Genomic DNA, 21,530 nt, shown 5'->3' with positions numbered 1-21,530 from the left:
TCACATCATTGCAATATCTGCTATAATAAAGCACAGCAATGTATCAGCCCAGATTTCGGTCTTAGGTCTGAATCTCTTTACATTTAAATAGGACCTGTTGTTTCTTGGGAGAAAAATATATATTTTGTAGCTGAGTTACAAATAAGCTTTTCCAGCTTTTTGGCAGCTAGGTAATAGTTAAAATGAAAAGATTTCTTTTTTCCAGCCAGAAAAGAGGTTTAATAACTGTGGGTCCATTTGTTCATAGCAGTACTGGAGCTGAGCCCTGCAAACCCCTGGAGCTTGGCAAGCCAGGCAGACTTGGCAAGTTTTCCTACCAGCTTACTGAGTCTGAGTCAAGCATGGCTTGTTGCAACTTCAAATATATTTAGGACATTTTGTTAACATGAACATTAAGGTACAGGGCTTGGGTTTTGTTTTCCTTTGCTGACCTTAAGGTATACATGCTCTCTCTGCAAACAGCTGGTGCGTAAACCATGCATGACAGTTCGTGGCTTGTGTTAAATTCAAAATAAATATGTGTTTATGCAGAATTTCTGATTTGCCCTTGATATAAAGATACTGAGGAGCGATGAGACTGTATCCCACAGCCTTTCTGTCAGTTGGCCTTTGGTTGTGAATCTGTGGAAAAAACAAGCATAGCCATTACTTTTCAGTGCATTGTAGCAGCGATAACTTTTGCCCTCTGTTAGGAGCCTGTGGTGCACAAAGACTTGTGTTAAGTGTTGGAAATGCTCTCACTTATAACTTTTACCTGTGTGGATATTGCTGAAAGAAAGAGTTCAAATGGGACTTTTGGATTGGCTGGACACTGAACTTTCTGAATGTTAGTTCTTGCTTATCCAAATTGTATCAGCTTTTGAAATGGGGAGAAAACCTTTCTATAGAAAATAATTCTTTCAATGTTGAAAGATGCTGCAAAAGACTCAAGATAGTGACAGCTAAATACCTGTTTACTCAGTCAGACACAGCCATCTCTGCATCAGTATTCTATATTGATTCATTCATCTCAATGTGGTGTTAGCAGGGTCTTTAGTGAATTCTGCACCATGCAGCTGTGGCAGGGCAGTACATCTTGAGTAGAAAGAACTGGTCTTTAGAGTGGGTGTTTTTCACTTGTACTTTGACAGTCTGTCTGCTGCTCTGTAAGGCATCCTAACACCTCTGCTCTTCCCAAGTTTTATGTGATTCTGTCATTATTACTGCTGGTGTTCTTGTAGGGAAATATGAATCTAAGAATCCACAATGTTAGATTTGCCTGGTTTAGGGTTCATCTAGCCATGGGCAAGCTACAGAAGGTCTGGCTGGTTTGTTTGACTCTCTTGATGAATAATCAGCTATATCTGTTGCTGGAGGACTGGTTGTGGGGAGTTATGGTTTCAGAAAGCAGTTGTTTCCTAAGCAGCACGAGCCAATGTTATAAAAGGCCTCATCATTTGCTACCAAACCTTTGAAGTTTGCTTTGCACAGTGGGATCTAGAAAACTGAGCAGAGCACAGTCAGGTTGCCAACTAAGCCAGACAGGCTTCTGATTTGTGAGCTATTTATTGTTCCTAGAATTGCTGCCCTCATTCATCATTGCAATTAATTGCAGCAAGCCTGGAGATGATAAATGCCTAGATCATTATTGGTAAATATCTGGGAGCATGCTTTTTTAAAGCTTGGATTCTTCCTAGAAGAAGCCTTCCAGTTCCTACCTTGAACACCCAAAATAAATTGTGGTTTATTTTTGGGACCTCAGGCTTTGTACCAAAGAGGTTTCATATGTTTCTTTTGAAGGGCTGATGTGTAGAACTGGCTGGAATACTGCAAGGGTGAGAGTGTGAGTGGCCAGTGTGCTACTTTGTGCCATTAATTGTGTCCTTAGAGTGAGATTTAGAGAGTATTTCTTCAAGGTATCAAGAAATGATGATAAAAAGTTGGGATGGAGAGTCTGTCTTCTTTCCTTTTTCTGGACAGAGCTGGTGAGGTAAATGCTTAAAGCACACTTTTAATTGAATGCATGTTTGGCAATGGGAAAGAAGGAAGCACTTTTTTAGGAAAACTAGGAAATAATTTGCAGTTTATACTAGGCTGGTGCGTTTCAGTGAACTGGTAAAGCAATGAAGCTGTTGGTCCCTAAGAAAGCTTACAAGGGCACTTGTAAACTGCAAGCTGCAGGAAGGGCAGCAGGTATTGAAAAGTGCAAACTTCAGAGTAATATAGTGAGAAATAAATAAAAACTTGCTACTCAAAAGAGCAGCTGACAGTTTAAAAAGATTACAGGAAGTAATTTAAAATAGATGACCAACTGTGCAAAGCATAGCTATAAGCAGATGAGTTGGAATCAGTGTCACTCTTTCTTACTTGAACAATGAGAGTTCATTAGAACCAATGATTAATTTCAAACAAGATTGGTGATATAATAGCTGTAAGTAGAGAAATAAGAGTTCAAGTAACTTGGTCTCTGGTTTGTGAACAATGGTAGTTCTCTGGCAGACTCATCTGGTTTCCAGCTTTCCTTCTGTGATTTTTTTTTTTCAAATTGCCTTTTGCATCCACAGCATCCTCTGGGAGACATTTCCATAGGTCAGCCGTGTATTGTGTGAGAAAGGTTTCACTTTTCCCTTTTGTGTAGCATGTGAATTTCATGTCTTGCAGCAGTGCCTATTTGAACAGCTATTTGTCATTCTTTCCAATCTTGTAAATACTTTAATATTCCATGAAGTTGCCTCTGTCCCATGTGAGATTCCTGGTCTGTTTAGATATTGCATCTGTGAAAACAGTAACAGGTCTTGATGCGGTCTCATTTACTTCTTGGATTGTTTTCTTTTTCCTCCTGATTGTTGTATATCCATTTTGGGTGGGAGCAGGGAAGAGATCAGATGATGTGCAGCTAACTGCATGTTATCTGGGGTGTTCTGCTAGACCACTAATATTGCACAAGGGAACCAGAGAATAAGTGATGCTGGTAGGAGAGTGCTGCCCAGTGAGTGGCAGAATGGTGTCAGAAAAGATACCTGGCACTAAGTGCCATGGGCTCTTAAGGAGTGTGAAGGGAATGGGCATGGTTATCACTTGACTGGTCTGCAATACATTGTGCATCCAGTGCAACATCGACTTGTAAAATAAAGGCAACACAAAATATGTTAAAACAGGGTGGTTAGAGGGAGTGTTCTCACACGCAATATTGAATTAATTTTGAACAAAGTGACATATGTACTGTGGATTTTGAAAAGGACTGTAGCCAGAAATTCCCAGAAATCTTTTGTTATCTAAAAAGTGTAATGATTTTACATGCAAACTGTTTCAGGATGCTCTTAAACTGCTATTGTTCTTCCAGTTACCAATTTACTTGGAAAATGGTAATTCTTTCCCTTTCTTAGTTATAGTGTTTCCTAAGCTTCTTTCATTGTCCACTAAGAAACTTTGTTCCAACCCAGTACAGCAGTTCGTGCTTCAGAAAGGTGCTTAAGCAAGATTAATAGGCTCAAAGAAGCTGCATCCACGGAAATGCTAAAAAGAGTTTACCTATGCACTGAAGCTTAAAGCTGTTTCCTGGGATTGTGTCATTATGGAATCCCCTCAGTTGGAAGGCAACTTGAAGTCCATCTAGTCCAATCCTCTGTTTAAAGAGGGTGAATATTAAATGCAAACCAGGTTGCTCAGGGCTTGCCCAGTTGCATTTGTTAACTTGTTGCGTTTGTAGACTTGTTAAAGGATGAAGACTCTGCAGCCTGTTTTGCAACCTCTTGCAACTTTAACTGTTAAATAGGTAGTTTATTAAATAATAATGTTTGCATCATTTGGATTATAATCATGATCATTAACTGACAAGTAGATATTGTAATTCTGGGACTGTAAAAATGCAACATAAGTAAAGCAGAACATCCATCAAAACAGTTACCTTGAAAATTCTGGTCTTTACCAAACATGTTGGAAGTCAGGTTGGCTTCTGGCTTCAAGCATATTAATTTGCCAGGGATAAGGATTTTGTAATAGCTTGATGCCATCTATTTTTTTAGAGCAATGATGTAAATCCAGCAAATTTCTCTGTAGCCTGAATATTTTATTTTAAACAGGGAGTATTCTGCTGGTATTTAAAATGTAAGACTTGAAAATAATTGCCTGGCACTGCTGATAATTATTTTTAGAGCATGACAAGCATCTGTCTCCAGATGGTGGTCTGTATTCCACATCCTTCTACTCTACTGTAAATGGAAGCATGTACTGCAGGAGTAATCTAAAGCTTTTTGTAACTTGTCTCTTTTCCAGCTTTGGTTTGCTTTTGTTAATGGATTTTCTGGGCAGATCTTATTTGAGCGATGGTGCATCGGTCTGTATAATGTGGTAAGTGCTTCATGTTTTGACTTGATAGTGCTTGCGACTACTGTATTATTCTGTTGTGTCTCATTTCTCACAGGTAACTGTCCTAGATGTATGTCAGGAAAGGTGAATTCATGTGTAAAAGCCATTTTTAATCCATTCTGCGGTAGGGAAAAAAAATAAAATTATATTTTTATTGCAAAATGAAAATTTGGGAGAACACTTTGAAAATAGATGCTTAGCCTAATATAGCCTGTATAAAACTCTGCAGATTTTAGATAGAATTTGATTTCCTTTTCAAAAGCATTTTCAGTGTTTTGTACTGAATATTTTGGTGACAGTTCATGCTCAAAATACTCCTACTCTCTTAGTTTTGATGAATTTTTTTCTCTCAGACCTCATAGAGTTAGATGCTGAGAGTGCTGTTATGCAGTTGCTTTGGGCTGACTTGTGCTCCATTAGGTACAGAAAGAGAAGCTGCATCACTGTGTTGTCAGCACTTTGCACTTGAAACAAGAGCAGGATGTGTCAGTCTGGGAGTGGTTTCTGATTCTTGACATGGCCTGCAGGGTGCCACACTGTGTCATGTGACTTTATTACTTTAATCAGTAATGTTTTTTAATCAGTCACATAGATTAAAGTCTGAAGGATCTCTGGAACCAAGTTCTGTAGCATAATGTATACCTGTGTTAGTGTTTTTGACAGTGTCACATTTGTAATGTTATGAGTGGCCCAGTGCCTGGATTTATAAGCTGTTAGGACACTGTTAAAAAGTCTCTTTTCAGGGAGGGAATTTGATTTTTTTTTTTCTTTAGAAAAACTCATTTCAAATATATGCTAATACAGAAAAAGACAGCAAATTATTACTGAGTAGTATTAATGGAACCACTTAACTTCTGTCACATTAATTTTAAAAATGATGGCACAAGTCTCCATATTCCATAAGATTTCATACTCTTAGTTAAAGATACTTATTCAAGGATTTATCATTCCCTTGATTCCTTTCACCATAATTTCCTAACTGTTATGCAGTCTCTGTCATTCATGTTTAGATATTTGCATCTATTATCTTTAAACCTCACTTGGTGAATCTATCTACCCTACCTAAAGCTTCTGGATAAAACTAATTTTCTGTAATCAGAAACTAAACCTTGTTTTTTAAGGTCAGTATTTTCTAAAATTAGAACTGGTTGTGTGGACTCAGAGAATCAAGTGCCAGTAGGATATTAGGGACTTCCACAATTTGTAGGGCTTAGATTTTGAAGTGCTTTTAGCTAAGTCATTCTCTTCTGTGCAGATTAACCCTTTCTTTCATTAGTAGTCTCATTAAAATATGAAGTGTATGAAATCATAGTGGCGTTGTAATTTCTGATTTTGCACTGGTTCACACTGGAGGTTTGCCTTTGTGTTCAAAACCACTAGAAGCTTTACTTCAAGTGAGAATGTAAATGTCCCAATAAACACCAGAAACCTGGCAAAGTACATTTGAGCTGTATGAGAGCATGGTCTTCTTTGGAATATATTGGACCAGTGCTCTCACTTTCAGTTCTTTACCCTCAGCCTGCTGCCATTTTTGCCATCTGGTTTATCACTTCATGAGCAAGGACACACAATTCCCGCTGGACTGAGGGTTGTAATTACTGATTCTCACTTGTCTCTATTCCTCCCCATTGTTCTTTGTCTGCTCCCCAGCTGCCAGCGTGCCGCTGGTGGGAATCACAGCCTGCCTTCTCCAAAAACCCTAGAAACAGTTCATAACTCCAACCTGCCTCTTAACTTCAAGAACACTGCTCAAACTGTTAAAAATATATGTATGTATGTATAGGATTAGAAGTGATGTTTCGAATATAAACCATTGATGTAAAAGGAAGTGAATGAAGTTTAGTGTTCAGACTTGCACCCTGGTGTTACTTTCACTCTGTGCCTGCACTGTGCACCACAAGAAACATGGATACCCAAGCTGGCTTTAAATGAGCTGCCTCGGATCCTGGAAACACTTTAAGAGCAGCAATGTTAAAGTCAGTGGAGGCTAATTTACTCTGCTTCTGGCAGAGTGTCCTGCTGCCTGTCTTGGAAGGCTTCCGAGGCTTGGTCATCCAAGCGTCTGCCCATAGCACAGACACACACTGCAGTTCATTTGTTCCTATCAGTTCATGCCTGCCAGGGGAATCCCCAAAGTACCATAATGCAGAATGGCCTTTGTTGCTCAGTAGAATTATTTTTTCTTAATGTGATTTCCACATTTACTCTGTCTGTAAACTTAGCAGTGGTTAAGCACATTGCATATCTAATTAAGGCTACAACTGCAGCTATATTAGAACCTATTCCCACAAAGCTGTTTTCTAAAAAATACATGTTGTCTTTCCTTTGCAGTCGGATGTGTCTAACCCTGGCTGGATTAGATGGTACATCAGAAACTAACGATGCTTAACTTCTTGGTTTTAAGCTTATTGTTAATAATGTGAATTTTCTTTCATGCTTCTTTTGTTCCTAAGTCAATATTTGAGAGTTACAAATTGGTGAAATTAATGTTTGGACTTGTTTGGACTATTGAAAATGATGTCAACTAACATGCTAGGTAACAGTAAGTCTTCACTGAAGTCTGTGAGAATTTTACTTTTGTCTAGATAAGGAAACATTATATGAGATACACTTAAAACTAAGAGCTGCTTTCAATTAGTATTTGCTTTCCTTGCAGATTTTCACAGCACTGCCACCCTTTACTCTGGGAATTTTTGAACGATCCTGTACTCAAGATAGCATGCTTAGATTTCCACAGCTATACAAAATCACTCAAAATGCAGATGGTTTCAACACAAAGGTAAGGGAAACCCTGTTACTCTAAGAAAAAACATAAGTATTCTTATATTCCAGACTTTTCTAGTCGGAAAATAACTTATTTCCTGATGTTACTTCTGCTTTGTGCTAACCACTGAGTGATTGTTCAGCCTTCCAGTTCTTTCCAAGGGATTTTTTTTTTTTTAATAAAAAGCAACCTTGTTTATAAATAAGGATTTTTCTGCTGTGGCTTTGCCTTAAACTGGTCCTGAAAAACCCATAAACTTTGATTCAAAGTTGGATTTGTATCCAAGTATGATTTTTCAATTCACAGCTACTGATAAGTCATGATGACATTGCCTGGATTTATTTAACATGTGTTGTCATAACACTCTCTGCCAGGGTGCTTTTTCATAGTTAGTATAGCTCTGTTCCAGTAGTTCTTTTGGGAAGCAGAATTTGAATTGGCTTATTTGAACTTCTGAGTTTTGAAGAACACATTTTGCTTTTTAAATGCTGGAAAATTCCAGCATTTGATATTCTGTCTTTTCCATAATAAGCACATCTAAATGTACTTCTGAATCAAGGAAGCTGTTTTATTGCTTTGTTTGGAGAGGAAATTGTGGAGTACATAAAGCTTTGATTTGTGCCAAATTGCATTATCTCCTAGTTATAAACTGTGGGGCACAAAGTATTTGCCCTTTAAAAGAAAATATTTCAAAATGCTGAATCACTCTCTTTAAATTATTCTTTGAGGTAATTAAACAAAGTTGACTCAATCTGTCTGCCTTATTTCAATAAAGATCTTCAACTGAGGCATGCTTGCCCATTGTGCTTCAAGTTGGTAGAATAAAATGATTGAACTGGACCAGTGTGTTCTTGTCAAAGAGCAGAAATTGTAAGAGAAAATAGATCCTGCAGAAGTTTAGGTATTTCACTTCAGGACAAACATTTTCTGACTCTAAACTACACAATGAAGTGTTTGTTAGGAGTTAGGGAGAGGTCAAGAGTTTTGGACTTTACTGATGGCTTGGTTTGTTTTCCCTCAGGTTTTCTGGGGTCACTGCATCAATGCCCTTATCCATTCCATCATTCTTTTCTGGTTTCCACTGAAAGTGCTGGAGCATGGTAAGGGCTTCATTATTTCTCATGTCAGTAACTGGTGTTCAGTCTTACAGAACCAGTGTGTTTGCAGAAGGGGGGTCGTGACAAGTCCCAAGAAATAATGCTGCCAGACAGTTCAATAGTCTTTAGCTGCTGAGCTTGGCGGGTTGTCTAGTGGCTTTCAGAAATTATTCTAGTTTAACATAATTATTGTTCATATAGTGACTTTAATAGGTGAAAAATGAAACTACTGCTTTGCTAAGAAGTCTTATCCAAATACTGAGTGATGTTTCACAAAATGGCTTTTTTTTTTTTTTTTTTTTTTATGGTAGCGTGTTGAGATCTCAACATTTGATTGAATAATGTTCTTCCAGCAGCTGCCTTAGAACTGTTTGCTTTATATCTTGTTGGATCTCTCCTATTCCATAACTCAGTAGTGTGAAAAAAGAATTGGCTGGAATAGAAGTAAACCAGATCAAGAGTCAAAGATACTGGGGAAATCAGACTCTTTGGTGTACAAATTCAGGTTATTAAGTCTTGCTTTTCAGGGTAACACAACTACATGGTATTTCAGGGACCAGTAAATCCCATATGGTTCCTACCTAGCTTTCCAGTATAGTTGTGTGGGTGGGAAAAACCACAGGAAATCTGTTCTTTGATTGTAGTAAGAAAGGAGGTTAGATCAGGTGAGGAATTTAGGGCTGGTGAAGAGAGTATTTATTTAAAATCATACATTTTTCACAAGAGAAACTTCCTGGAAAGCACCGATTTTAAGAAAACCTTCTCAGCTCCAGAATGGATTAACTGGGGAGGAGGTGAAAGAAATAAAAAGGGAGGGAAGATGAATGCTCATGTCAGATGCATGATAGTAAAGATACTTGTGGGGGTTAGGTTCATGTTTCTCTGCTTGGCTGATTAAAATGTCAGTATCATATCCTCAGTGGGAACTTCACATGCTGGCTGATGGACCATATAAGGAAGGGACTTCCCCTTCCTCTGTACGTGGGCTAAAAGAAGGTTCTGTTTCATCAGAGAGGGGCTTTTATGGTTGGTTGGTTTTTATTTTGATTTGAGGAGTTTTGTTGTTCTGTTACACTGTTTCTATGACAAATGTTAATCTTGAATAGCTCTTTTTAAAATTCAACTGCAGAAATTTTGCGTTTGCATCTGTAGTGCTTATACTTAAAATTGCATAGTCTTCCATAGATGTTTTTTCTGGTTTCCAAATAGATAATGTGCTTTTCATTTCAACAATTAGAATTGTATGCCTGAAATACCAGCTGAAAGGGTAACTTTCTAAGTTCCTTTGAATAGGTTGCTTAGTTTGTTTTCTAGAGAGAAATGAATATTGAATTTTCAAGTTTCTTTGCATTTCCAAGAGCAAGAAGGATTTCAGAGACAAAAATGTGCCATTCACACTGAGATGGTTCTTAACCTCTCGAGTTCCTTAGAATGTGAAGTACTTGTAGTGCATGAATGGGCACTTGTATAGCTTCAGAAATGAATGTCCACTGAGCATCCTGCTGTTCTCATTAGCACAAATATCATTCCTTTCAGGACTGCACAGCCTCCCAAAGTCATGGAAAACACTGAAAAATAAGGACAGACATTACCTTACTGCATTAAAATATACAACTTTTAAAAAGTTGAGACTTAGAGGAAAATTTATTCAATTATTTAAATGTTCACTGTGATGTTGCACAAGAACATGGCTGTGTCATGTCAGCTTGTTCTAGCAAAACTGCTATATGTTTTGGCATGCCTTTTTCTTAATAAACTGAGCCTTTTGGCCCTAACAGGGCTCATTTGGCATGGGAGACTAAGTTCTTCACCTTCTTCGTTGACACCAGGAGAAGGAGCAAGGTGACTATAAAATCTTGGTGTGTCCCTGAGTGGTGTGGTAAATGCCTGCTGAAGCCACTGGGGAGGAGCTGGGCTGGTGAAGAGGCCAGTGGCTGGAAACCATGCCACAACCTAATGCATCTTTCTCAGGCTTTCACTCCAGTTGCAGTGTTAGTCACTAGTCTATCTGCTGCTGTTTCTAAGTAGTTAATGTTGAAAAGAAAGCAGGGATACAGAACTAGCATCTTCTGGAAAATCTTCAGAGCCTGTCAGTTCTTTGGAGACAACCACATGCAGCGTAGTAGAAGGAAAGCAAAACAAGTAGCTTGGGTTAACTGTACTGACTAAATATATGTGGGTTTTTAACTGTAAACTAGGCAGGGTGTCCATCACAGAGTTCAAGATGTCAGGAACTCTTCTTTAGAGGCTTAAAAATTTACTGATCTGGAGTACACAACCTTTGTTTAAGAATGTCTGATCCAGTTTTTCAAAGAAATCTTAACAAAATGTTGCTGTCATTGATGTCTGGAGAGGCTACCTAGAACAGAGGCTAGACAGTGTTAAAGGAATAAAGTAGATATTTATTAAAAAGGCCTTCAAAGGATACACCTTGGCCAGTACAGGAGCCTGGCCAAGGCTACACCCAAGACGGATAACAGGTCACAAGTTTTCACACTTCTATAAGTTTTGATCCATTTACACATTGGGGTTAATTGTCCAATTACAGTTTCAGGTTATCTAGATTGTCCATCCTCCCAGATTTCTCTCCTCAATTCGCTGTTGCTTGTACTTGTTGGGCCTGAAGCTGCAATGGTATCCTTGGTTCTTGGGGTGGAAAAGGATTGTTTTGTTTAACTGCCCTGTGAAGAAAACTTTATATGAAGTTGAGTTATATACTAATGCAGTACAGAATCTAGATAGTATGAAAGGTAAAACTTAATGCATCATCATGGTAGAAGCTCACTGTGCTAGACAGTATGTGTTTAGGAATGAGTCCAAGGTTTTACCTTAAGCCTTTTTGTCCCTGCTGTTCATGTATTTCCCTAGCAGTTGACTTAAAACGTGAAAATACCAATACTTATCATGCTTGAGTAATGCTTGAAAACTCCTGTGAGTACAAGTTCAGTTGGCATTCATGTGGTGGTTGAATGTGTTTTCATGGTGTTCCAGTCTGATTCAGCAAGGGCTGAGAGACTAAATGACATTTGAAGTATTTCCAAGTTTGGCACTTTCAAATGATAGATTGACATGTATGTACTCACCCTTGTGCACACTTGATAGAGAACGGATGGGCAGAGACTGAATACTGCTCAGTTATTGAAGTAACCTCCAGTGAGATATTGTGCATGTTTATATGTGTCATTTACAGATGAAACTGTCACTGCTTTTCTTTATTCAGCTCTCTTTCATCACAGTCAGATGCTGTTAATATTGCTTTTTCATCACAGGCTTGCAAATAATAAGTATTGTTAGAGGTGACAATTAGTACAGGACAGGTAACAACAGAAAAAGTGACAGTGACACACCTCAGCTCTTACAGGCAAATTGCATGTTGGGGTATGGTGAACACTGCCCCTTTTGCTAGGCCAGCTTCTGGCAGCCAGGGCTATGGATATCTGCTCTGTCTGAGCAGCGTGTCTGAGTCCTGGCTGAGCACAACTTCTGCATTACCATTACCTCACAGCTCATAAGAGTACTTTTTGATGTTCAAAAAGGAAAGGTTGGGACCAGTTGTTCACTCCTGAAAATCTCCTTGTTATTTTGTTCATTCTGTTGATAAGCTGCTAACAAATGTGATTTTTTTTCATGTTCTTTCAGATGCAGTATTCACAAATGGACAGGGAGTTGACTATTTATTTGTTGGAAACATAGTTTACACTGTAAGTTTGTGTGTCCTAGCAATTTATGAACGGTAGAATTTCTTTCCAGCTTTTTTTTTTTACTGTGGGAAAATGGTGTAAACCTGAAGAAAGTGTGTGAGTAAAATAAAATCAATCTGATGCTGTGTGCGTGATTTTCTCTCTTCCTTTAATTTTTTTTTCCCAGACATGCACCAACAATAGCCTCTGCTCTGTCTTTCCCCCATCCCCTGCCAAGTTCTTGGGTTGGTACCTAAATGGTAGTAGCTTTTTAGGTGTAAAGGGGAGATTGGGCCATGAACACTTTGGAATTTGAGAGTATTAGTAATGAAGTTGTCTTCTTTCTTTTTTTTTTTTTTTTTTTTTTTTTTTTTTTTTTTTTTTTTTTTTTCTTCCTTGCAGTATGTTGTAGTCACTGTTTGTCTGAAAGCTGGCTTGGAAACAACTGCATGGACAAGAGTAAGTACTTTTCAGTATTATTTACTTTATTAGCACACCTTCCTCCCTAATGAGCACTAATACAGATAAGAAGTACTAAAAGTCATTTGGGACTTGAGAGTTTTAATTGAGTCTTTCATGTAAGGGTGGACTGCTAAGCTCCCTAAGTACAGAATGTGAGAGGAACAAACTTGTAGATCACACGATATCTGTGAGGAAAAAGGGCAGCCCGAGAGAAGTGGGAAGAGCACACTAAAAGTGTATTTTCAATATCACTACTTAAAAATTAGGAGAATTTTGCACGAAATCAACATACCACTGTAATTGCTTAAGAAAGTACATCAAGAAAATTATCCTTTGTACTCTGTAGCTCCTTCAAAATTAGTGCTATAGGGAATGAAAGGTGTCTGCCCACAGATAACCAACTGGTGTTTGAAAACATCTTTGAACCAGGCAAAAAAGAACTGGTGATGACTTCACATTGGTTGAGTTGTTTTGTTTTGTTTTTTGAGACTTAGTGTAATAAGGATGTGAATTAAATAGTTATGTTGGTACCTTGATTTGAGTTACTTACTTGAAATGGGCAAGTGATCACTGGTAGGTGACAGAATCTAGCAGGGTAGTCAGCTCCAGAGTGTGAGGAACAGGAAGAGGAGGGCTCCTGTGTTGATGAACCTTCAACACCTTTCTCCCTCCTTTCCCCTAGCCCCTCTGAAACACTAGTTTTTAAAACTTTGATGGAATCCCTTATTCTCTATACCAGTAAGATACTTTATCCAGTTTTCATTACATACCTAAGATGTCTTGAGGACACATTCTTATTTTACCAGTTTCTTGGAGGGTTTGGCTTAGAATCTTGTTAACCTCATTGCTTCTGTTAGTTGTAAAATGTTTCATTTCATTTCTCCCAAAGGAATTGTGAAGATCAATGAGCTGACATCTGTTCTGAATTTTAAAGATGAAATGCTATCTATATGGGTTATTTAATTGTTAGGGAGATGTTAATATTTTCTGCCCCATTCTCCCATCTGAAAATAAAATCTGGTTGTCTTTTACTGTTGCTTATGCATCAGTTCTGTGTTGTGTATCAATATTTTAAAATGCAAAAATCCTTAAATTAATCCCTTGTGCACCAGAAAAGCATATAACCAAGTCCACATTGAAGGCATGTGAGCTTGTTTAGATTTCGTTGTGAACTGTTTGATGATTTCTCTTTTCTCCTCTTCCCTGGATAGGTAATGTGTCTCTTTTCATTCACTTGGGGATAATCATGATCCTCTAATTTCTAAACTTCATATTATAAGATCCATAACTTTTAGTAAATATTGAACACTGGCATTTTACAGAAAAATTATTGTTATTCACACTACAGTTGTGTTTAGAATCAACTCTTTTCCTATATATACTTCTAAATCCTGTCCCATTGCTTGGAACAGTGACTGTCATAATCTCAAAATCTGATGTTGGTTATAGTTTCAGCTGTGAGTGAATCGACACAGAGAATCTTTAAATTACTCGAAGAGTATTAAATTTACAACCGTGAGTTAAGCCTCTTCTCCATCATCAAGTGGATTGGTTACAGGCGGTTTGTTCTAGAGAGTGAGAGGGGCACTGCCCCTTGGGAGAACATGGTAGTTTCAGCAGAAAGCTTTAAATTAATAACACAGTCACGGTGTTTGGGAGCCTGGTATATGCAGTAGGTAGCGTGGAGAGAAAGGCTGTGATAGAAGTGGTAGCATAATGCACAATAAAATCCACACATTAAAGGTGAGTGGAGTAGCTTCATGTTACGTGTGGCCTATCTGGAACACTGTAGTAGGCTTTTTCTCAAACACACGGAGTTTTTTTCATCACTGCTTTACCACGCTATAGGAGCTGTTTCAGATAAGCAGGGCACATGGGTGACCCACACACTCTGTCTAGTTTTTATGCAAGAACCTTGATTTCTTGTTCTCTGTCATTCATTGAACACATCTGATGGGCTCACTTCTGGTTTTGCACGTGAAGTCTCCAGGGGTAAATGGAGATGTCAGTGGAGGATCAACAGCGCAAAGGTTGGTGGGGTGACTGTGTAAGGAACATTTTCAAGCAGGGCAAGGAGGGCTCTTTCAGAATGCAGCAGCTCTTTAGAGGCCAGAGAAGCAGTTTGGGCAGATATAATAAGCCTGAGATAATGAGAACAACCGTGAGAAGAAGGTAAACACAATATAAAATGAGCAAAGTCTGCTCAGCTGGAAAGGGTGAAAATCCATAAAACTTAAAAACTATCTTAGCAGCAGAATGGAAAGAAAAACCTGAGTGAGACCAAAAAAAGAAACAACACCCAAAAAAGGGAAAAAACCCCCACCACAAAATCCAACACCCCCCCCCCCCCCAAAATAAAAAAAAAACAAAAAAACCCCAAAAAAACCCAAACCAAACCAAAACAAAAAAAAAAAAAACCCAGACAAACCAAAAAACTGATGTCATTTCACTAGCATAAATATACTTCCTACAAAATAAGGCTATGCCTGAGATTGGGTTCTCTGCTTGCTTTTGTTTTCACTGGTTTTAGTCATAAAGTCCAGCAGGAAAGCACCAGTCCAGGCTATCCTGAGCCTTCTGTCCACTTGTCTGGGAGGAAGGCTGTGGCTCAAGAGAAGGTGTCATATCCTTTCAGAAAGCAATGATGGTGCTGCCATTGCATGGGGCTGACTTTTCTTAATGATGAGTTCTTGCAGTACTTGATCTTTGGGGAGCTGAGCACTATAGTTGCTCACTAGGGCAGGGCTTCTAGTCAGAATCTTGACATGAAATGTGCCGAGTTTTCAGAAAAGTAAGTAGATTGAAAGGATAAAATCCCTCTCGTCCTCCAAGTGTTTGTTTGGGGGTTTTTTAATCCTTTGGTTTCTTACTTTTTTTCACATTAAAACTGGAACTGAGCACATATGTGGGTATTTTGGAGGGTTTTGTTTGTTATGTGTGGATTTAGGGCTGGGCTTTTCTAGTTAGTTTGTTTCTTGTTTGTTTGTTTTAGGTAAGGAGTTGCTTATTTACTCAAGTCAGATCTCTTGGGTGAAACAGAATAAATAATAAAGTTTGAAAACTGATCTTCCTGCCCACTGTGTCTCTCCAGGAAGGGGCTTATCCTGTGTCTTGCTTTCAGAGTTGGACAAAATTCCAGCTTTCTGAGAGTGCCTAGAAGAATGTTCTTTCCATTGCCTCTGACATTTTGTTGTATGAATGCTTCCACTGTAAGGTAGCCTCTAGCTGATCTCAGCTATCTGCCAGTCTGTACTGGTGCTGCAGGCTCCTTGTTTGTTTTCACTGCCTGTGCTGGAGAGAGCTGTCCTTCCTGAGGATGTCGAGTGGTTGCAGATCAGGAACAATCTTCTCCTTCTTCCAGAAGTTCGTATTTATCTCACAGCAAGCAGAACACAATACTCAGACACTTCTTTGGTTCTCAGACATACCATTCCAAAAGTCAACAGACAGAGTCATCCAGTAGGAAGTATAAAGCCAAGAGCTGAAAAAACACGCTGTGTCCACCAGCACCCAGTATGTGAATTTATTCCCATGTTCCTGAACTCATATGTAATTAGTAATTAAGATTTATGCAGGTACTTCTCTGAATTGGAGCCAAAGTCATCAGCCACAGGAGTTGCTGGCATCCAGAAAAGCTGAAGCCGGTAATGAGCTCAGTTGCTTGTTACAACTGAAATTACTGGTTCCATCCACTAGAGTGTAAAAGTAAAACAACTTAAATCATCCTGAACAGAAAAACAGTTTGAGTGTGTAGGAAAAATTACTTCAATGCAACTGAAAAGAAGTTTGTGCTGGATGTGCTCTTGGTCATTTAATAGTTCTTTTATTTTCTCTTAGTGAGTCTACAGACTAAAGAACCAGTAAAGATGCAAACTGCATTGCGTATCTGTAAATCAATTAGAACACCTTTAAAACACAAAAAACAAAGTTGATCAGTAGATGCTGATTGTGGTAGTGTATTCCCCAACACTGAATCTTCCTCCAAGGAAAGTGAGGGATGCATATGGCTTGTATATATATGTACTACCATAAGGGACTTGTCCATGTGAACTTTAACCTGCGCCTTTGAAAATTTCTACCTTGATTTATGTGTTGAATCTGGCATGTGCATGACAGGATACAGGAACTAGATGAGAGAAATCATGGTTCCAAGGAAAATCTGATGAGTTTTCAGAGCTCCAAATAAGATAGATTGGCTGAGAAGGGTATCTGTCTGCCCTGCTATGAGGCAGAGATTAAAGAGGAGTGGTTTATGCTGTTTAAACAACCTGTGCTACTGGCCCAAAACCAAGGCCTGAGTGAGACCAACAGAGACCTGAACAGGGAAGCACTTCTGGGCTGGGGGAACGGAGGAAGTGCCGTGTGTTGACTCTGCTTCTCTCCCTGTTCCTTGGCAGTTCAGTCACCTGGCCGTCTGGGGAAGCATGCTGCTGTGGCTCGTGTTCTTCGGGGTGTACTCGGCCATCTGGCCCACGTTCCCCATCGCGCCGGACATGCTGGGGCAGGTCAGTACCACACCTGCCTCTGGGGACAGCGCCCTGCTGCCGCCAGCGCCGTGTCCCCCGCTGCCTCAGCGCTCACATAGTGCTAGCAAAGGGCTTCTACCTCAGTGAAAGTGCTTGAGCTTCAATTTAACCTTTTCTGAATCCCTGTATTCATTTAGATTAATCTTCTCATGAGAAGAGTTCTCTTTCTCCCCCAAACTGACATCATCCGTGATTACATGCACTGTTGATACTAACAATATGACAATTCCCAATTCACTGTGATGGCAGTGGGACTGGCTCTTTTATGAGTGTCTAGTCCTGGTAAGATATTGTGGTTTTGACAAAATGTCATATTTGGTCTGGGAAGTTGTTTCGTCATGGGTTTGTTGTTTTCCATATGTGTTGTTTCATGTTGTTGCTTTTTGCCTTCATTCATTTTAAATAAGCAGAATTGCCTTGAGAATAGAATGAGATGGTCAAAAGCAGAAGGAAAGCTGATACGTTACTGGTTATGGTACTGGAGGAATTCTGGATTTGTTCCTTCCTTGTCAGCTGAGCTCCGGGTAGTAAAATTTTTCCTTAAATGTCATTATTTCAACCCCTGGTGAGAAGATCAAATCACAAGCCTGTCAAAATCACTCAAGAGCCTTGTGCACATTTAAAATAGGGGGATTGCAATTAACAATTGTAACAATTAAGGATTTAATAACTATATGATAAAAGGTTATTTTGTAGAGGTGGAACTGCTTTTGAATTTACCAGAAAAATCTATTGGGTTGTAAGTTTAGACTTCAATACAAATATATGGTTTATTATCCAGAAAGAAGAAAAGCTATCTACTAATTAAAAAAATTATATTGCTTAGATTGCTGCCCTTGTGTACTAGAAAATGATAATAAAAAAGTTGAATGTTGGCAAGCCAATTAGATTTTTGAGATTACTCCCATGTTTGTACTCAACAAGAGCGGTTTGTTGCTATTCTGACCTAATACATATTTTATTATTATGTTCTAAAACACTGAGGATAATGGAGGCCATGATACATTTTCATGGACAGGTTTTACAGCCAAGACTGATAGCTGACAGGCTGAGATGAGCAACTAAGTGATTGACAGACAAAGCCTCAGTCCTCTGGTAGTATTCCATGGCGATCTTCTCATGTTTCACAGCACAAACAGCATCAGTAGCTCTAATTCACACTTTCGTATATTGGGCAGGAATTTGACTTCAGTATCATGCATTGTTGGGAGCAACTTGTCCTCCACAGCAAACTTCAGTGCTGCCATTAACATGTCAGCCTTCTAAAACGCAGACAATATGATAAAATGTTATGTAACATGTAAGGGGTCAAACTAGGAGCTTTAGTTTGCTGTTTCCTTTCTTTTTTCCCAAAGCAACTCTTATTTTTTATTGCAGCTTAAGTAAAATTCACGTTGTGTTGGTCATCAACATTTGCTGCAGCATATAAAACCACGGGTCTTGGAATAATACCTTCATATTAATAAGGCTTTGGTTTTTCTTGAACGTATTTTTAGAAAGTGTTTGTTTTACTTTTAGTTTTATGCTCTGATTTTCTGACATTATGACTTGAGAAGTGGTACTAATATTCTGCCAAGATGCAATTCTATTTTATTTTATTTTATTTTATTTTTTTAATGGAGAACACAGTTACCTTGCCTGGTAGGGTAGGGCATCCAGTCCAGTACTTGTGGAGCTGTGTACCTGGATCAGTAATTATCAACCTAAAATGTTAAGGATAGGCTTTCATTCTAGAGAGATGATTTTTGAATTCTAGAATTCTTGTTTTATGCCTTTGAGTGGGTGCTAAAAGGGATCAATATCATTCTACCAGTTTTCTTGTATTTCTGAGAGAAGGAGCAGCAGTTCAAAAATGTGGGGTTTTTTTCTTGTTTTTTTCTCTTTTATCCTTTCGTAAAATCAAAGGAAGCTCCCAAGGTAAAGGAAGCTTGTTTACCACTTGCATTAACTCCCACAAAGTCTCTTGAGTAATCTGTTGCTGTCTTGAAACCAGCTCATGGTGAAATGAGCTGGGACTGTGCTAGGGTCCAGTCAGTAAAATGAGTTGCTTTGCTGCTCCCTAGACTTAAGCAATTTCTTTACTCTTGCTGTGTTCTTTTGTTCATTTATAAGTAATCAAGGTGTCTTAAAAGCTTTGTTCTTGTTTTAAATCTTGCTAGTGTGTTTATCTTCAAATAAACTGAACTCCAGGATATTTTAGGTCCTCATACTATGCAAATCTAATAGCATTTGAAGGGAGCTGATTTTAGCTGGAATAGTCATTAGCATTTGTGCCAGCCAGGACTTTGTGCCATCAGTAGAAGGCACAGGAGGTGCAAAACATTTGATTCTGTTTTTTCACCAAATGTCAGCCTAGCAGACTTATAAGTATGTGATGCTTTGTTTCTGCTGCGGTTTGTTAAATTGTTTGCACTAAGTATTTCTTTCTCTTGCCCATAATGTCTTGAGCGTTCTCACAGGAAAATAATACCATTTTTCCTCCTTGAGGGCAAAGGAAAGCAACTTACCTCTTCTCTGTTTCAGAGTCAACATATTTCTTCGCTTTCCACTACAATATTAATAATGGAATACGTGTGACTATTAAGACAAAGCTGAGAATAAAATCTCAATAGTCTTTAATAGAAATTTTCCAATAGTATGACATCTGGTACTTTGGAAACAAACTCTGTCTGCTTTTGAGGAGCCTTTTCAGACACACAATTTCTCTTTAATAGTATCAGAAATAATAATGTAAGAACAAGAAAACTCTCTGGTAGCTCTCTTGGCTTTCCTAAATTTTTGCATTTTTTCAAGTGAATTTTTTCAATATGTATTTACAGAGAACAGTGACACTGTGAAAATTTGGTGCCTTTTTTTTTTTTGTCTTGCCTTTGGAGCCAAGATGCTTTAGTGGGAACTGATTGCTTTTGAACAGTCTCTTCCAGGTGACAGCGTTTTGTACAATATATGAATCCTTTCCCACCTTTTGGTTAGTTATGACTTACCACCACAGATTTTTGAAAGTGAGTAGATGTTTGTGTTTTTAAAAAGAGCTATCTGGTTTGATACTCAGTAACTGTAAGAAGTGGTACAGAAATGTGCCACTCTGAGGATGTGAGTTCCTATTTAATTATCATGTCCCTGAACTTATGGAGCTCGTAGCTCATAACTCAGTGGTATTTTGTTGATGAGCACATGAGCCACAGTCCTGCCCTCATGCAATCTTGGGTACTTTGTTGATTTGCCTGGGGATGGAGATTTGGTGCCCTGAAGGGAACAGTGAGTGTTAACATTTGTGCTTATTTCTTATATGAGTCATACATATGGTGTAAGAAATATGTTGCTAATGCTCTTGTATTCTAATGTTCTTGTATTGATTTCTTCATTGGAATTGAAGCATACTTTAGGATCACAGTAATAATATTGCACTGTATGCAATTAAAGTCTATGTGCAGGTATTCCCACTCCCACACGTCTAAATACCTGAAAGCATGCGTATGTGTACAAGAGGATGCCTTTAAAATGATCATGCTTTGAGTCTTGATCTAGACATTATCTAAGATAAAAAACCCAGATATTTTCCTTCCCCAATGTGAGCTGAAATTTTTAGTGTTTTAAGGGAGAGAAAGGTTGGCAGGGAGTATTCCTAATTATTGTTTACCATTAAGGAAATATCTTTAGGAAAATGAGTATCAGTCTCATTGTTTCTGCCTGAAGGAGAGGGGTTTTAATCTGGTTTTGAGAGAGACATATGTTGTGATTATTTTAAATGCAGGTTGGTGTTTCTAATTTTTTAGACTTCTGTTTTGTGCTGTATGTGGTCATGTTGCAGAACTGGGGTTTAACAATCATCTTGATTTTAGAATGTCATTAGGAGCCCATCTTATCAAAACCTCATGGCTGGAGGTTTTGAAATTTGGGGTTCTGCACTTGCCATTTACCTTTATACAGCTGCATTTGAGAGAAGACTTTTTGAACCATAGTGCAAAAATGATTTTACCACCAGCAAAGCTGAAACAGTCCATATAAGAGCCACTTTCATAGCTGTAATTGCAGGAGTTGTTTTATTTCCTAGTACTCTGCAAGTCCTTGACAGAAGATGCTTATTTCTTTTCCAGTTAAACTGTCAGATTCCTGCTAGGTTATTTGTGTGCTTATGAAGACTTCTAAAGAAGCTGTGCATGAGCTTTACCTGGATTAAAGGTGCTTTTTAAAAGATCCCAGCAGTGGAGATCTCTGGTTGATCTCATGTAATGTGACAGTAACAGGACTTGCTTGTTTTAATGGTTTGCTAAGAAGATGTCTATGCCTCTTTTAGCAAAGTTTCCCATTTGTGTGTATGGCATTAGCAAGATGGGCTTGCCTTGACTGTTGCGCAACTGTTTGCTTTTGAGGGAGGGAGGTGGTGGAGGTAAAGAGTGTGATGGACTTGGGTTGCCTGGTCAGTTTTGTAGTTGGCCTTCGATCTGAAACTCTCTGAAATCTACTGATTGAGCTCTTACCGAAGCATGCGAGAAAACGTCATGGTTTTCAAGACTTAGAAACAACACGAAACAACCCCCAAAAATCCTGGAGGCCAAGATAATAATCATTATTGCAGTGTAATAAACAGGTTTCACATTACTGTCCTTCCAAATCCACACTGCAAAGCTGACAGCTTAATGTACATTTTTTG

General features: G+C 38.6%; 1 protein-coding gene across 4 annotated transcripts in view; it reads left to right on the top strand.

Annotated features, from left to right (window-relative positions):
* ATP8A2 (ATPase phospholipid transporting 8A2) overlaps positions 1-21,530 on the top strand; it is a 302,495-nt gene that overhangs the window by 185,260 nt on the left and 95,705 nt on the right. For 3 of the 4 annotated variants that reach the window (XM_066313085.1, XM_066313088.1, XM_066313087.1), the window contains 6 exons: positions 4,255-4,329; positions 7,004-7,126; positions 8,133-8,211; positions 11,848-11,909; positions 12,291-12,347; positions 16,748-16,855. In XM_066313085.1, coding sequence (XP_066169182.1) covers positions 4,255-4,329; positions 7,004-7,126; positions 8,133-8,211; positions 11,848-11,909; positions 12,291-12,347; positions 16,748-16,855 — 504 coding nt within the window. Of the gene's footprint in view, positions 1-4,254; positions 4,330-7,003; positions 7,127-8,132; positions 8,212-11,847; positions 11,910-12,290; positions 12,348-16,747; positions 16,856-17,286; positions 17,461-21,530 lie in introns of those variants that run through there. The other variant, XM_066313086.1, reaches the window with a different exon arrangement.

This window comes from Sylvia atricapilla, chromosome 2 (assembly GCF_009819655.1).
Source record: "Sylvia atricapilla isolate bSylAtr1 chromosome 2, bSylAtr1.pri, whole genome shotgun sequence".
Taxonomy (NCBI): Eukaryota; Metazoa; Chordata; class Aves; order Passeriformes; family Sylviidae; genus Sylvia; species Sylvia atricapilla.
Note: the sequence above shows the minus strand (reverse complement) of the source record. Positions and strands in the feature narration are given on the sequence as shown.